This window comes from Malaya genurostris, chromosome 3 (assembly GCF_030247185.1).
Source record: "Malaya genurostris strain Urasoe2022 chromosome 3, Malgen_1.1, whole genome shotgun sequence".
Lineage (NCBI taxonomy): Eukaryota > Metazoa > Arthropoda > Insecta > Diptera > Culicidae > Malaya > Malaya genurostris.
Window position 1 is genome coordinate 285,691,233 of NC_080572.1, and position 16,915 is coordinate 285,708,147.

A 16,915-nucleotide genomic window follows, 5' to 3' on the forward strand; every position below is an offset into this window, starting at 1 on the left:
GTGCTCTCATTTGGACTTCAGCCGTCAGGTAGAGCAGTCGTCAATGAAAGCAGACCTTTTGCGTAGTATAAAGCCTCAAACGCTCAGGTCGCAGTGCCAGTTTCCCTTCGAAGAAGATCGATTACATCATCCTGTTGGTGGTCGTTTGCATTGGAGCAAAATACAACGGGAAATGGACAACAATGTGGAACATTATGCAAAATCAGCTCTGCTAATGGCTCCAAATGTTACCTAAAGAACATTGCTTCTTTGTAAATCGAAAATTAAAATTATTTTATCATAAAGAACTATACTGGTTATTTTCTAATATTTGTGTGTCAGAATATTTGATGTAACTGATCTGTACTGTAGTTTGAGTGTATCGTTTCAAATTCTAGTAGTGAAAATGGGAAATCTTGCACAATTAACACAATCGATCAACTAATTGATATTCGGAAGTATAAAGAAAAAGTATCAGTTTTATTCGTATTCACGACATCCAGTTATGTCTCTGACATTACACACCTGTACTTTTGCTTTCAATTTTGATCTTTTAACCGTTAAAACGACCAAAACGATAGCAAATTAAGTAATCGATATATACGAACAGCACAACATCAAATTGAGTTTTCTTTTTAATCTCACACTCTACTCGGGAACGCACCCGCCTAACACAAAGCGTGCTTTGTTCAATTTTGTGTAGCGTGCAGGGTTGCCACATTTAAAGCTATATTAACTGGACATAACTGTTCACCTATTGAAAAGGTTATGGTAGTTTATACCAAAGAAAGTTTTTGATTTTATTCAAGTTTAAAAAAAAAACCGTGACAGAATCTTCTAGTGATGTTTTTGAAAAAAATAAGTAATATGAGAAAGGCATCATTACATCACTAGGTGGATTAAAAAAAGGTTTTTATATCAAAAACACCCTATTCGCTTTTCTGCAAGTACTTGGTTTAGTGTTATATAGTTAAGCGTGAGTTCCATACAGTACAAAAACGGGAACTTGAGGTAAAATGAACATGATAGTGTTTCGTGCGGTACTTCTAAATACGTGGAATCGATTTTACTAACTATTTTACACCAAAAAAGTGTTTGGTGGTAAGACTCGAAAACAAAAATCATCGCGTTTTTTGTCCATTTTCCCGCACTGTGCAATGCATGACTACGATTCTACTGACACTAGGATTCGTTCTAGGTCGGGGTTCGAACATACGACAACTGACTTGTAAGATCAGCGCCTTATGCTAAGAACACTTTCTTCGAATGTAAAAAATCAGCAGTATATCGATGAATATTAATAATTGTCTTACAATATCAAATCAGTGCTTGCAATCCGAACATAGTGAAAATCAGTTCAATATTACACTGAACATCATTTTTACTTATTTTTTGAGGAGAAATCACTCATTGTCGAGCTGTTCTATAAGTTAATCTATTCAAACCTTTACTTGATCGTAAAAAATTTTGGAGATGCACTTAAGTTGATTTTAGGTAGGATTTGACCCAAAATTAGCTGGCGGCTGGTAAGAGTGTAGTGCTATATGCGTATCTACATACTGTCACCAATAAGGTCGGAGATAGCGCGGGCGAGAATAAAACAAGCGCATTGAGGTTTCTATCACCGGCGAAAAAAGAACGACGGCCCTAGTGAAAAATTTTCGAGATGAAAACAAAACGAGTATGTAAGAGCGATTCACACGTGCCATTTCAACGCCAGCTATCAACGGCTTGGGATTGTTACGGAACGACAACATTAATTGTGAGCAATTCTTATGGAACATTTTGACGTCCGGTACGTGACCGGGGCTAAAGAAATTCTTAAATTAATCTTGACGTCGACCGAAGCTGATTAATCGTCTGAATTGTACTTAATACTGACATTTCCTGATGCAAACAAACCAATCTAATTTGCAGTTGTGATTGTAAATGCGCTGTCAGAAAAGTCAATATGAAGCTATTTTTGATTTGATTATGTTGTTGTCGAATTGATTATTGAAGAGAAGATCATAAGCAATTCTTTGGTATCAATTTGGTTGATCCTTAAAAGATCCGAATAATTAAACTTCTCGATGTTTAACAATGTCGATGTCTTTTTGCTCGAAAGCAACAGCTTGGTCAACAGGATATCGATTAAAATAGTTTCCTCTCTGTACACAAATTGACAAAAATGGTCCATTCGCGGGTTTAATTAGTTCTATTCGAACCGATTTTCTCACTTCATCGGAAGAAAAATCTCTGTGTGCTGTACGGGATCGATTTGTAAGTCCTCGAAAGGACCGGGTAATAGAACTTCTCTGATGTAAAAATTTGCTCCGAATGGGAAGAATTTGTTGAATAATTTTCTATAGCAAATTGCTGAGAACATTTCCGAATACCGGGAGTAAGAATTATGTTGTTATCTTCATTCCAGCATATTGACGATCAAATTCTCCCCATTCAGTAACAAGGTGAATTTTGAAAAAGTAAGTAAAAAAGTAAAGTAAAGTATGATTTATTCACATCAGAGAAGTTTTTCATGGTCTCTTAAAAATACTTCTCGATCCCACCGTTTGGGAATAGCTGGACTAATATGAATAGTAATACGAGATGATTGTAGCCCAGAACTTTAATCTTTCAAATTGTTCTGAAATTCGTTCCTTCGAACGGGCTTGAGCTCTGGTCAATCGGTATTTTCGGAAATATGTTCAGCCAGATGAAACGGTTTACCAGTTCAAAAGAAGTTGAGCAAGCAAACCTGCCATTGCTTACCAGCTTGTACCGTCGCTCAAAACGAATGTTAGAGGAGAAATTTGGAAATTCGGATATAAATTTAATCGAAAATCTTCTAGTTTTCATGTGAATGTTTCTGTGAGGAGAAATTTTGACCTTGAAGAAAACGTTTTTATCACAGCAGCTGTTGAATTGTATACCCAATTTGTTGCTAAAACTCCACACAAAACTTTTCGTGACCAGAAATCGAAGCGATTTTTTTAGTGCTTTTCCGATAGTATCAATAATACTACTTTAAACGATACTGGACTTCTAAGGTAGAGGCCATCACAGAGATTCACACGAATTAAATTGTGTGTTATTCAATTGATTGAAAATTAGAATACTGTTTGAAAACATATTGTTATCCTGTAGACTCCCAAATCATAAAGGGAAGTCCTTCTAATTCTGCTTGAATTCAAACACATTTGCACATTCGTGCACCTAGTACAGTAATGATTCTCAACAAGTTTAATTGTCTTATTGCAGACCTCGACGAGTGTGAGAACGAAAACGGAGGCTGTCAACAGATCTGTACCAATAAGCCTGGTTCCTTCGAGTGTAGCTGCGAACCAGGACTGCAAATTGACGTCCTCGACGGCAGAAGCTGTATCGGTAAGCTTTGATTTTGCTGGTGCATAATACGACATAATTGCTTGAATAATTGATTTTAAGCTTACCGGTGCTGCGAAACACAATTATCTCCATTAGCTTACCTAATTGTTACCTAGCTGAGCTTGTAGTTGGCTTTATAGTTTCCATTGTGTGTGTGGGTGGGTGGGTGCATGGTTCTAACATCAGCCATTATTACGATACTAACACTAATCGTACGATACAAGAGCGATTGCGCTTCTCCAATCGAACCAGTTTAACTCCACATTATCCTATGCTCACATTAGTCGAATGGGAATCGCTTGTTCAAGGGTTTCTCAAATCAATAGTACTATCTGAATTAGGTAGCAATTGAACTTTGAAGCTCGCTTCTTAATTCATCGTCTTAGCTATCTTTATATAGGCTAGGCATGCACACATCCGATTTCAATGTTTTGTATTTTCCCCTCAAAAAGGTTATGTTTAAAATGTTTCTTGCTAAAACTGCAACGGCAATTAATGGAAACTTTACTGGTCAAATGACAGGATATTACAATGCAGACACTATTCTGAGACTAATGGCGTAATATTTCAGTGGTATTAATGTCATGGCGCATTTTTGTAGGAATTTTTATTCGGTTTACTGAAACAGTTACAGGAAATCATTCCAAAAATTTTGTGTGGCAGTCAAACGCCATATTTTTGGTGCTATTTTGTAGATAGAAAAATATCATGCCGTTGGATACCGCGAAAGCAGACTACGAACCGAAAGTGCAAAGGCGAGCGCACTCCGGAAGCGTCTTTCGTCATGCTGATGCGAAATCGAATGGAATTTTGACGTTGAATGACCACCGTTGTTGTAACAGGCCAGAGAGCAAATTGAACAGAACGGTCTAACGATGTTCAATAGGTAGGAAAGATCATAGTGACGGGAATTATCATAACAAATTTTTCGCGGATTGCCATAAAAATAGAAAAGCCGTCAGCAGTAAGTAGTAGCGCGTAATGTTGGAGCGATTGGAGGTCAAAATCGGACTATTAATGCACCGGCACTGAATAGTATTACAGTTAACATCAACGATTCAAGGAAACAATTGAGTAATTCCATCACAAATAACAGTTTATTTTAATTTAATTTTTTGATTTGGCTCAAATCTTGCATAAGCATTATTTATTGCCAAACGAAACAATTTGCATCACCAGTTTAATATTTTTAATCTAGCCTTACTTTTGAGAACGAAATTATTTAAAATCTCTTGCAACTTTTCAATAATATTTATCGCAGAAACGGTGAGTCCGATCGGTTTGGTATCTTCTGTAATGTTTAAGGTAATTATAATTTAGTACTGTCGACATTTTTTTTGTTTTTAAAATAAATCCTAAATTAAAACATCTAACAATTTTTATTTTTAATTGTGTCATGATATGTTGTAGCTGAAATCCATAATAAAATACTGTCAAATTTTAGAATGGGCAAATAATATTTGAAAATATTGCATATTTTCAAAATAGTAGAAATTTATTCATATTTTTCAACAAAATTGTATAAAAGACTGCTAAACTTCCTATAGAAAAAATAATAATCAAAAATTTTCTATATGCTCTCGTTTTCGGTTTGAAAAAAATAAATCTTGAAATTTTTATTTTTGTAACGATTTTAGATAATCTTCGAATCTTGTAGACATAGTAAATTTTCATGAAACAGTAGATGAATTGTTTAGTAAAAGCTTGTACTCATTCTATGATATGTTTTATAAGTTTTTTTTTCTAATATTAAACCTTAAAGTATATGAAAAAGGTGATATATATTTTCCGTAAAGAATTATAAAATATTCCAGTTTACTGAAATAAACATACCTATTATTTTCTTAGGGTATGCCTTCGGTTATATTCCTCCTGATTTTCTTTAATTTTTTCAACGGTACTAATTTTTTTTACATAGTCCATATAATTACCTAAAACATTTCAGAAGATACCAAATCGATCGGACCAACCGTTTCAGCGATATATATTATTGAAAACTTCCAATAGATTTTTCCTTAGCTCCTTCTGAAAAGAAAGGCTAGAGTAAAAATTGCCAGCTTATGATGCACATTTTCTCCTTTGATCGTAAAGAATGCATATTAAAACTTTGACCCGAATTAAAAAAAATACAAGAAAAATCGACCTTTGATTTCGTATGGCATTGCTCTCTCGTTCTGTTACCCGACGTTTGAACAATTGTCTCAAATGCCACTTTTAATCCAAACACCAAAATGTGCGAAAAAAGATGAAAAAAAAAACTGTTCTGTCCATGGTGACTCCCATTTAAGAGAATTTTGATTCAAATTTTCGCCGCACTTAAACAGAATTGCGAAAATTGCGGTCTAAAGGTAGAGGTATCTCGCGTTTTTGGTACGCACAAAAAGACCTCTGTTTTTTTATTCAATCGATTTTTTCGATTAGTTGAAAATCCAGGCAATTCAGAGGATTCATTTGGCTAGGGACAAAATCGAGTAGTGGAAGCTGGCCAAATCGCGCCAAAAGATGAATTTACCTCTATGCTTGCTGATGAACGGCGATACCCGCTTTTGCAGGCATTCTTCGATTGTAAACTTGGGATGTCATCGTCGAGGGTGCGACGAACGATTCGGTTCTCAGGTCCCAATTGCAAATGACTATCCAAATCATGGCCTTCTTCATAAAGTTGTTAACAAACAAGAACTTCAATCTTTCTGGCCTTTTCCTGCGACCAGATGTAAAACTTTTGACAGGGAAGCTTATTATTATTATTATTATTATTATTATTATTATTATTATTATTATTATTATTATTATTATTATTATTATTATTATTATTATTATTATTATTATTATTATTATTATTATTATTATTATTATTATTATTATTATTATTATTATTATTATTATTATTATTATTATTATTATTATTATTATTATTATTATTATTATTATTATTATTATTATTATTATTATTATTATTATTATTATTATTATTATTATAAAGTAAGTTATTTATACCCTGCTTTAACCATTTCGGTCATTCGCCGTTTGCACCGGAAAGCTGCATAAAGTTGAGTTTGGCGCATCCGTACCAATTTACTTTTAGTCAACCATCCTAAAGCGAACCAGGTGCGGTATTTCTCATGCACTGCTATCAAACTAGTTTTTGACATTAGTTGTTCCCTTTTGAGGTCTACTGTAGTTGGGATGAAAAGTGACGAACTCGAGCTTGGTTCAACATTATTGGACTTTGTGGATTTGACTTCCACGAAATCATTTCGTAGTATACGACATCCTTGAAATTTCATAATACGCAGACTCCGACAATATCTACGTGAATTAATACCACCTTGATTATAAAGTTCTCTGAACCACCACAGTGTGGCGCTCACAGTCACTCGATTAGATTTTATATTTTTTTCAGGTTGCGACATCTTTCATTGATTCTATCAAATTTTCAACTTTATATCTGGACATTCGTAAAAGTTGCGCTGTATTGAGTATATCTGCGATTGTGCGTGTCCTCGATTTTGTACAATTTTCAAGATGGAATTGAATTTGCAACAACGAGCTTGCAATAAACTTGGCGTTAAAAAGGGTTTCAATGGAAAAATTTAGTTTCCCGCGGACCCACACGGACCGAAGAATGCGGCCAACATGAACATTCACCAACGCCATATGGAAGACTCTCATGAAATATTCAATTCACCGGCCACTGCCGATCACCAGCTGAAGGCTGGATCTGCCAAAGTCAACCATTGCGACCCAAATATGACATTACTCAATGATACAACCCTAGTTTTAAGTTAGTCGTAAATTAAAATTAGTGAAAGCCCTTGGCATCTTAGAGCATAAGCAGTGTGCCTTAAACATTATATTCTTGAATAAAAAAAAAAAAATGGAAAAATTTAACGGGGTGGTTGAAGAAATCGGTTCTCTGACCTAATCTGACCCGCTCCGAGGCGAAGTTTCTAGTCGGGCAATCTTTGAACGTGACAAGTGGTCCTCGTAAGAGGTGGCGCTTAAACCACTTGTTCGTAGGTCCGGGAAACGATACAGCTCTACTGGTTTCGGTTTCAGGATCCGGAAGTAGCGGTCTCACATTCTCAGAGATGAGGGATGAGATTGAGGTGTGAGAACAGACAATAGTTTGAGAAAGCCAACTCAGGTGAACAAGGTGGATGGCCAAGTAATTTGAACCTAAACCGTTCATTTTTACCATGGAATTTTTAGCTTTTCAGTTATCAAGGTGATGTCGTCGAAATTACCCTTTCAGCGGAACGACTTTCGGCGAAATAACCCTTTTGACCTAATGAATTTAGGCGAAACGACTTTCGGTTAAGTGGTTTTCTGAGAGTTAATCCGCTCCCCTTTCTAATTATTTCCACTAAACGAATCAACAATATTCAAGTTTTACCCTTTCTACGATTTGTCTAAAGCTGTGCTCTTCACGTGAATTATAAAAAAAATTGCTTCTTATTATATTGTCACAATAAATACTTCTTGTGACGAAAAGTTCATAAAATATGCAAAATTTCGACAAAAAATAGTGTTCCTTATTTTCCAATCAATTCAAGTATTGCCCTCGTTGTTCCCATACTAAATCCCATACAAACTTTAAACCTCGTGCGCAACAATATAGTTTCATCGATCGAGCTAAAATTGTGCATCGTTTTAATGGGACTCAGAAGGAACATGGAAAGTTTGCTGGAGCGAGAAAATAAACCTTTTTTTTCTTTTTGCCTTTCTCATATAGAAAGGCTATGCAATCACTGTGAAAATCGACTTTTTAACCGAGGCCCGGAGGGCCGAATGTCATATACCATTCGACTCAGCTCGACGAACTGAGCAAATGTCTGTGTGTGTGTGTGTGTTTGTGTGTGTATGTAACAAAAATATGCACTCACTTTTCTCAGAGATGGCCAAACCGATTTTCACAAACAAAGATTCAAATGAAAGGTCTCATAGTTCCATAGCCTGATATTGAATTTCATTCCGATCCGACTTCCGGTTCCGGAGATATAGGATGATATGTACCAAAAAAGTGAAAAAAATATGCACTCACTTTTTTCAGAGATGGCTGAACCGATTTTCACAAACTAAGATTCAAATAAAAGGTATTATGGTCTCATAGCTTGCAATTGAATTTCGTTTAAATGTGACTTCCGGTTCTGGAGTTATATGGTAATATGTGAAAATTTGAGAAAAAGTTTACACTCAATTATCTCTGGAACAACTCAACCGATTTTCGCAAACTTAGATTCAAATGAAAGGTCTTATAATACCCTAAAAATTTGTGGAACATTTTATCTGGATCCGAATTCCGGTTCCGGAACTACAGCGTGATAAGTGGAAAATTACCAATTGTATTAGTATTTTTCCACGAACGATGGTTAAAAACAGGTACAAATCCCATAAAACTGTCTCATAAATTCTTCTAGTTTGCAGAGCTTGTTAGTTTGTGGGTATAAAAACTTAATTCCCCACTACTGATTCCCTCTTTTCCTGTTCCGAGAGCACCGAAAGTGGAGAAAAAAAAGTACAGGTGTGTAATGTCAGAGACATAACTGGATGTCGTGAATAAGAATAAAACTGATACTTTTTCTTTATACTTCCGAATATCAATTAGTTGATCGATTGTGTTAATTGTGCAAGATTTCCCATTTTCACTACTAGAATTTGAAACGATACACCCAAACTACAGTACAGATCAGTTACATCAAATATTCTGACACACAAATATTAGAAAATAACCAGTATAGTTCTTTATGATAAAATAATTTTAATTTTCGATTTACAAAGAAGCAATGTTCTTTAGGTAACATTTGGAGCCATTAGCAGAGCTGATTTTGCATAATGTTCCACATTGTTGTCCATTTCCCGTTGTATTTTGCTCCAATGCAAACGACCACCAACAGGATGATGTAATCGATCTTCTTCGAAGGGAAACTGGCACTGCGACCTGAGCGTTTGAGGCTTTATACTACGCAAAAGGTCTGCTTTCATTGACGACTGCTCTACCTGACGGCTGAAGTCCATATAAAGGCATTGCCAACTGCTCCACCTGACGACTGAAGTCCAAATGAAAGCACGACCTGAGCGTTTGAGGTTTGGTACCACGCAGAAGGTGCACTCTCCGAAACTACTGGTCCCATGACTTCCGCTTCTATCCAACGCACAAGAAGAAAAGATCGATTTTCGACCACGGTTCCCCTTTTATACGCAGTCAGTTGAAGATATGTGCCTGACTACCTCAAAATCGTCGTCCTTGCGCGAAAAAGCCAAGCAAAAGTAAAGAATTTTCCGCGTTGTTCTCAAAGTTTGAGAAAACTTAATTTTTGAGTTGTTTGTGGTTATCTCACGCTGTTCAAAATATTATCCTAAATTCCTGATCATATTTTTGATGAAATGGTGAAAGAATTATGTTGCTACCGTTAATACAAGTCGAGATATTCACGATTAAGTTCTGCCCATTCTTCCATATGGCTAATTTTGAAAAGGCACCCCATAGTAAAGTAAGTCGTATTCACGACAAAACTCCTAAAACTAAATTCACTTCGATTTCTCCGCGATGCTTGAACCGATATTCACAAATCTTGGTTTGAATTAAAGTTCATACTGTCTTTAAACCTACTGTGAAATTTCATCCGGATCCGACTTCCGGTTCCGCAGTTACAGGACGATGAGTGTCAGTTTTCAAATCGCCATATAGAGTGACAATATGTACAACACCGAAAGAAGAAGAAAACACAAAACGAACAAGGCGTGCTTTGTTCTATTTCGTACACGTTGTGTAGTGATGTCAAAAATAATAATAACAAGCCTACTACATGTTTCAGGCTACTGATTCATGCTGTTTAGCACGCAGTAGTAACAGAAACACAGGTTCGTTTCGTTAGATTTAGTTTAATTGGTTTAAACGAAATAGAGCATGAGATAGTAAGTAAAAGTTTAACTACGTTCAAAACTGTTCCAATTTGTAGGTCATAGTTGTTGGTAGCAAACGAACCAACTTCGGCTATTCCGTTCATCTGAATCCGGTTTCGGGAGAATTGGGAATAGTGATTAGAAACTGCAGAAAGGATCTCACTCTTTTTTCTTGGAGATGGCTGAATAGATTTTCACAAACTCATAGATTCAAAAGAAAAGTCTTACAGTTTCATACGGAATTCCTTAATTTGTTGTGGATACTACTTCCGGTTCCGGAACTACAGGTTAAACAGGATTTATAGAGTTTGTGAGATTAGATCCGAACAAATTATCCTATTCCTATTCAATAAACAGTGGTTATATTTATGATCTAATGAGTAATATGAGAAAGGCATCATTACACCACTAGGTGGATAAAAATAGGTTTTTAAAGATGTTTTTATTCAGGCCTATTTGCATACAAGCTTTACGTGGGCGAATCAGCCGATTTTTTAAATAAAGAATTGTTTGAAGTGGATCTCGTTGTCACTCTTTTTCTAGGAGGAGAAGAGCTTCCATTTTCCTCCTGCGAGGGTTGAGGGGCACTTTGTTCGTGGCTCGCCTCGTCATCCATTGCCTCATCGGTTGTATTGGTGTCCGTCTTCGTTCGTTTCATTTTCCTTGTTGTTCGTAGTCTTGAGCTCGTTGCTAGTTGCTTTAGATGCGCCTTGTTGTACATTGGTTGCAGTTGCTGGTTGGTTTGATGGTGAAACATGAGTACTGCGCTCACTAGTTTTCATTGTTGAACGGTTGACCTTGTTTTTGGTTGAAGATGTCTTTTTCGCAGTTTCAGTTTACCGTAGTGTGCAGGTTGTTCACAAAACTGACATGTAACCAGCTGATTTTCATAGGTAATCAACGTTTTACACGAACGTGTCCCACCTTGACCACAAATGATGTAAGATGGAATTGCCTTACGTAGTTGCATACGCACAACCCGCACGCCATTTCGGATGCCGGGGAAAAATTCCGCCATACTTCCCTTTCAATGGAAAGGATTTCACCGTACTGCGACATATTCTCCCGAACGAACTTATCGGTGGCCTGCGGGGGAAGGTCATGCACGCGTACTTCTATGGCATTGTCCACCATGTGCACAGGGATTTTGTATTCAATGTTGTCACACTCAACGATGTGCACCTTGTTGTTAGCCGAAGCGAATGCAACTGCATCGCTTTCACGTTTAAACATAATGTACACACAGTTAGACGCCTTGTTGAATTGAATCTCACTTACATTATTAGCGTCTGGATGCATTCGTTCTTTAAGTAAGACTTCAATTTCATTTGCTGCTGGTCTAACTTTGCAACGCTTGGAATCTATACAAATTGAATTCGGTCTTGCAGGCCAAGTTTCAGGCTTTGTTAAATCGTATTTGACCATTCCTTACACTCTATTGTTCACTGGCGTATTGTCTTTGTTTCTGTTGTTTCAACCGTAAAAGATTTTCGACTGTGTCGGGTGAGATGCGAGCACGAACTGAAAATAAACCTTTTTATCTTTTTCCCATACTATCTTGTCTCACCCTAATTAACAGCAATTGAAGAAAACCGTCAATGAATGTATTGAATTTGATTCCAATTTCTTTTTAGGAATTATCAATGTTTGACGAGTCGAAGAAAATCATTTCGCCGAATGCCGTTTCGCCGCAAACCATTTCGCCGAATGCCGTTTCGCCGAAATCCAAAAGCTGTCCCGCATACAGCCGTTTCGCTGAAAGCCATTTTACCGAAAGGATAATGTCATCGAATGACAATTCGCCGAACAACATTTCGCCGAATGACATTTCGCTGAATGACATTTCGCCGAAAGGGTCATTTTGCCGAAAGATAATAGTGTTTACACCCGTTTTGTTGACCTATAATCGTACTTCGGAAAGATCCCGAATTTAAAATAATGAAGAATTTCATTTCCCGTGTTTAATCTAGAAAGATTACTGTCTTGATGATTTTTTTCAGATTGATCAGAACGAAATTCTGTCTGAAAACTTGTTTACTTTATTAGGTACTAAGCATCTAATCGTTTGCTGTATTGGTGTATATTCCAGGCGAATATGTGCAGTTTATTCGTTAACTGAGTGCAAATCAATCAATCATACTATCATAAATAATACTAGAATATTGTACAATATAATTTTCTTCGATTTTTGAAAAAATAACCGGAATCGGTTTGTTTGGCCGTCTATTGGTATTGACTAGCAATTGGAATAGTTTACTTTTGATGCCCTTTTACGAAATTTTTTTACATTTTTTTGTTTCGTTCCTTTAAGTGATAGTATAACAATTTTACCACACTTTACCCTTCCGGAATTGGAAGTCGGATCCAGGTGAAATCAAGAAGTTTTGTAACCATTCATTTGAACTTAAGTTTGTAAAAATCGATAGCGCTATCTTTGAGAAAATTTAGTACACATGTTATTTTTTTGCACATTTTACCCCATAACTCCGGAACCGAAAGTCAGATTCAAACAAATTGCATTTGAATCTAAGTTTGTAAAAATTTGGTTCAGTTACCTCCGAGGAAAGCCTTTCTTTATGAGGAAGACAATAAAAATCTAAAGCGGCTCGCTACCGCTCGTTCGGGCCTAACTAAGCCAAAGAAACCTAACTTTGAGTACATCGGGCAAACGGGGCGGTTACTGGTTTTTATGTATTTGTTATGATTTGTTTTAATCTGGTTAAAACGTAGAGCCGTCTTGAGCTAGTTTTAAATCTGATCAGTATCAAATGAGCACAGAAAGAAATTATGAATTCTACAGGTGATATAATTCTACGAACGATACAATTCATAACTACTTAACTTGTCAAATGACGCAATATTCTATTCGTACAGAATTTTACAGGCTACCAAGTACCGCTATTTGAATTTATATGTATCAATTATTCATTAGGTAGACATGCGATCTAATGTTTCTCGGTTCAAGTAGCGCTGTTGTTATCCATCTTTTGTATTTTATCTCATTCGATTTCAAGCCATGTAATTTTCAGATCACACAGTTTTACATGTTTTCGAATATAAATTTATGTTAAATATGACGCTCCATTTATGTGAGGAAAACAGATTGAATAAATAACAAGCGAATGCAACTATGCAAAAATGTTACTGCAGAGACGGTACTCGAACCCGTTGCTTTGGTCCCTAACCGGGGATATTGTTTTGCCAAGAGACAAAAACCAAAATATCAAATCATAGTCAGACGGCAAAGTAGAAGTGAAAATAGACTTGTGATGCGGCGTGTGTTGTTTTTTTTTCTTCTGTTGGATGTGGTTCCATCGAGATAGGACTATAATAGAATGCGGCCAAGTAAAACGAAGCATGCTTGGTTCCTGTAGTCAATTGGGCTGTCTCTTCTTGTGTTTTTATATGCAGGGTCGTTTAATTGGCAAAACAATTTCCCTGGTTAGGAGCTGTTTCCCAGACTTTGTACCATTTCATTTATTAAGGTGATGTCGTCGGAATTACCCATTCGGCGAAATGTAATGTATTTCGGCGAAACGACTTTCGGTGAAATGGCGTTAATCAGAATAACCCGCTCTCCTTTACATTTTTTTTCCAATAAATGAATCAACGATATTGATGTTTTGCCGTTTTTCGATTTGTCTAAATCTTTGCCTGAATTATTACGCCCTCTTGTATTTTTCGTTAAATCGTTTGGGGCTCTCGGATAAGAATAATTTGATTCTAATTAAAGGGTGAATTTTTGCAGATATCTTTATGGCAACACTATTTTTAAAAGAATCTTGTCTTTTATCAGTGTCAAATTTGTTCAGTTTGTTCTTTTTTTTACAAGGTGAAATGTATTTACCACTGTATAATTGCAACTACCCACCTTGGATCTCCAACCCTACTCCTCGGAACTATCGTTAGGTATTACTTCGGGGTGGAAGGCTATCGGTGCTCAAAGCACCCTTCCCGGACTTATGCATCGTCATGGACGTCTGCGCTTTCTCTCCTACTTTTGTGCCATTTATAACACGACTTTGAGCAACTCGTTCCGCTACAGGGGATCGACCAGGAGGATGTCGAGGTCGGTGCGGCGATTCCGGTTGGAGCTTAGCTTCCGGTTCGCTGGCGCCTCGACGACCCAGGGTTTGTCTACGTCACGAACTACTCGGCTAATCCCCGACGATGGATCTAACCTACACTGACGGGAAAGTTCCCCGACGATGGAAGTTTCCCCGGGACCGACGCTCCCGAAAGCCGTGAACGGTTCGAACGGCAAGATGCCTGAGTTGGTCCAGTGATTCCGGTTGGAAGATGACTTCCACTGTTCCTTCCTCCTTCGCACCCGATTTAACGGGTAGAGATCTCCCCAAACCCTTTCTCCCAAAGAGGTTTATCTTCTCTCCTTCCTTGTTTGATTTTTGAACAGGATTAGACTTGGGCAACAGCTCTATATTGATGGGGGCTCCAGGTACCCATCAAGCTCCGTTAGTGGTTTGAAATTTTTTAGTCCTCAAAACATTCATTCCTTAGCACGGGTTGCATGACACCTTGAATTAGGGCTTGGTATTAGGACAGATGGGGTAGGAATTTAAAGGTTGGGGGGTATCAGGACACGAGATATCTGGAGAGCTACAAATGAATCCCAAAAAAGTCACTGATTGGTGTGGATTATGGGTCGGTGGCATCTTCGGGCCGTACTTCTTCAAAGGCGACGATAAGCGGAACATTACTGTAAATGGCGAGAGCTACCGTGTGATGATTGACGATTTTTGCTGTCCAAAATGGAAGAATTGGACATGCCTGATATGTTGTTGCCATAGGATGGTGCCACATCCCACACGGCACGTGTAACAATCACCAAATTGAGACCCAGTTAATCTCACGTTTTGGGCCCGCCAATTGATCCCCAGGATCGTGCCTTTGAACTTTTTCTGGTAGGGTCATGTGGAAGCTCATGTCTACAGGGATAAACCAGCAACGATTGATGCACTGGAAGCCAATGTTGGAGCATTTATGTGTGAAATACCGGCCGATATGTTGGAGAGAGTGTGCCAAAATTGGACATTGCCTATGGGCCATCCAAATCGTAGCCGCGGTCAACATTTTGTATGAAATCATCTTCAAACATTATTTCATATTGATCATCATTTTTTTCAATAATGTCTCTACCTTGTTTGTATCTAATATGCAAATTCAAAATTAAATGGTAGCAACTTTCAGTATATTACTTGCCGCCAATTTCGGAACCAAATCGTTGAAACCTGCTCAAAACGGTATTCTACTACCAACTATGAAAGGAACTCATTAGCTATTAGCTATGAGAGAACTATCAACTATGAACGAAAGTTATTACCAACTAAGAGAGAAACTCATTTGCAAGCTAAATTATTACCGGTGACGGTTGGAATGTGCACTCTATCAGTACGTGAGTCCACCCGAAGTCAAAGTTTTGTGTTCATTTGAGCAACTGCACAACGTGCACGGTATCACTGCTGCTTTGATTACTGCCACCTCGTTTTGAATACTGCCTCCCCCTTCCCCCCCTTCCCCCCCTTCGATCAGCGTTCATATGATAAAAGACTTTTCTCGAGGCAAAGAGAGAACCGCCTCGATGCAAAACCGTAGCCGATCTTCTTGACTCCGGAAGCATTTAACGGCATCGTATTTAGCAGAAAGTAATTCGAGATAATCCCATGATGAAGGTGAAACAATGAAAGTTCAAGGAAACTTACTTCCTTCCTAAGGATCCTGTGCCCTCGCATCGTCTCAGTCAGTCTGTGGGAGGATGATCTGCAATTTGGAATATACATCAGTATAAATATCTAAGTTAGCTCATCATCAGAGTGGTTGACTTCACGGCACAAGTGAGTTAAGATTTAGTTTGGTTTATAAGGTGAGTGGTGCCATCTAACGTATTCATGATTAACTGTGCGCTGGCTAATGGCTAATGTATTCCGCATGTTTGCGTAGGCACTCGAAGGTCATTGAGAAATTGGCGCTCGTACAGTAATAACATACCTGCTCTGACATCTTACCTTTCGACTTTAATTAGTTGGAATCTGATACTTCCTGCCCTTAAAAGTGGAGGCTAAATGAATAAATATACTCTTTAGATTATTGCAATCATATCAAATCATATCTTCAACTGAATTCAAATGCGTTAATTGTCTGAAAATGAACAAAGAAAGGAAATTGAATTTAGACATTCACCATCCAGCATTTAGTAAGCAGTGTCCTGTATATCTGAGATTGCTTGAAATGAAAAAGAACAACATTATGTCAATGGAATAGCAACTAATCGATGAGAGGCATTCAGATATTTTGTATTTGAACATAGCCGGTTTGTCTTCTAATTATGTCGCAATGCGTCATCTTATAGAGGATAGACATCCTTCATTAGTTTTGCTCTCAGAGACACATATTGTTGATTCTGACGCTTTCGATCAGTTCAGTGTTCCGGGTTACACTGTTGCTTTTTGTTTGTCCCATTCCAGGCACACGGATGGAGTTGCAATTTACGCCAGGGGATCAATTAAATTCAGCATTCAATCAAACGAAGCAGTTGGAAATAATTGGTTCTTGGGTATATCAGTTGAAAGAGGCATGCAGATGGGAAATTATGGAGTCGTTTACCACTCTCCAAGTTCAAGCGACCGCCAGTTTCTGGAAATTCTAG

At 37.5% G+C, this 16,915-nt stretch overlaps 1 protein-coding gene across 1 annotated transcript in view; it reads left to right on the forward strand.

Annotated features, from left to right (window-relative positions):
* LOC131433648 (fibrillin-2-like) overlaps positions 1 to 16,915 on the forward strand; it is a 211,134-nt gene that overhangs the window by 84,624 nt on the left and 109,595 nt on the right. The window contains exon 4 of the mRNA XM_058600137.1: positions 3,220 to 3,345. Coding sequence (XP_058456120.1) covers positions 3,220 to 3,345 — 126 coding nt within the window. The remainder of the gene's footprint in view (positions 1 to 3,219; positions 3,346 to 16,915) is intronic.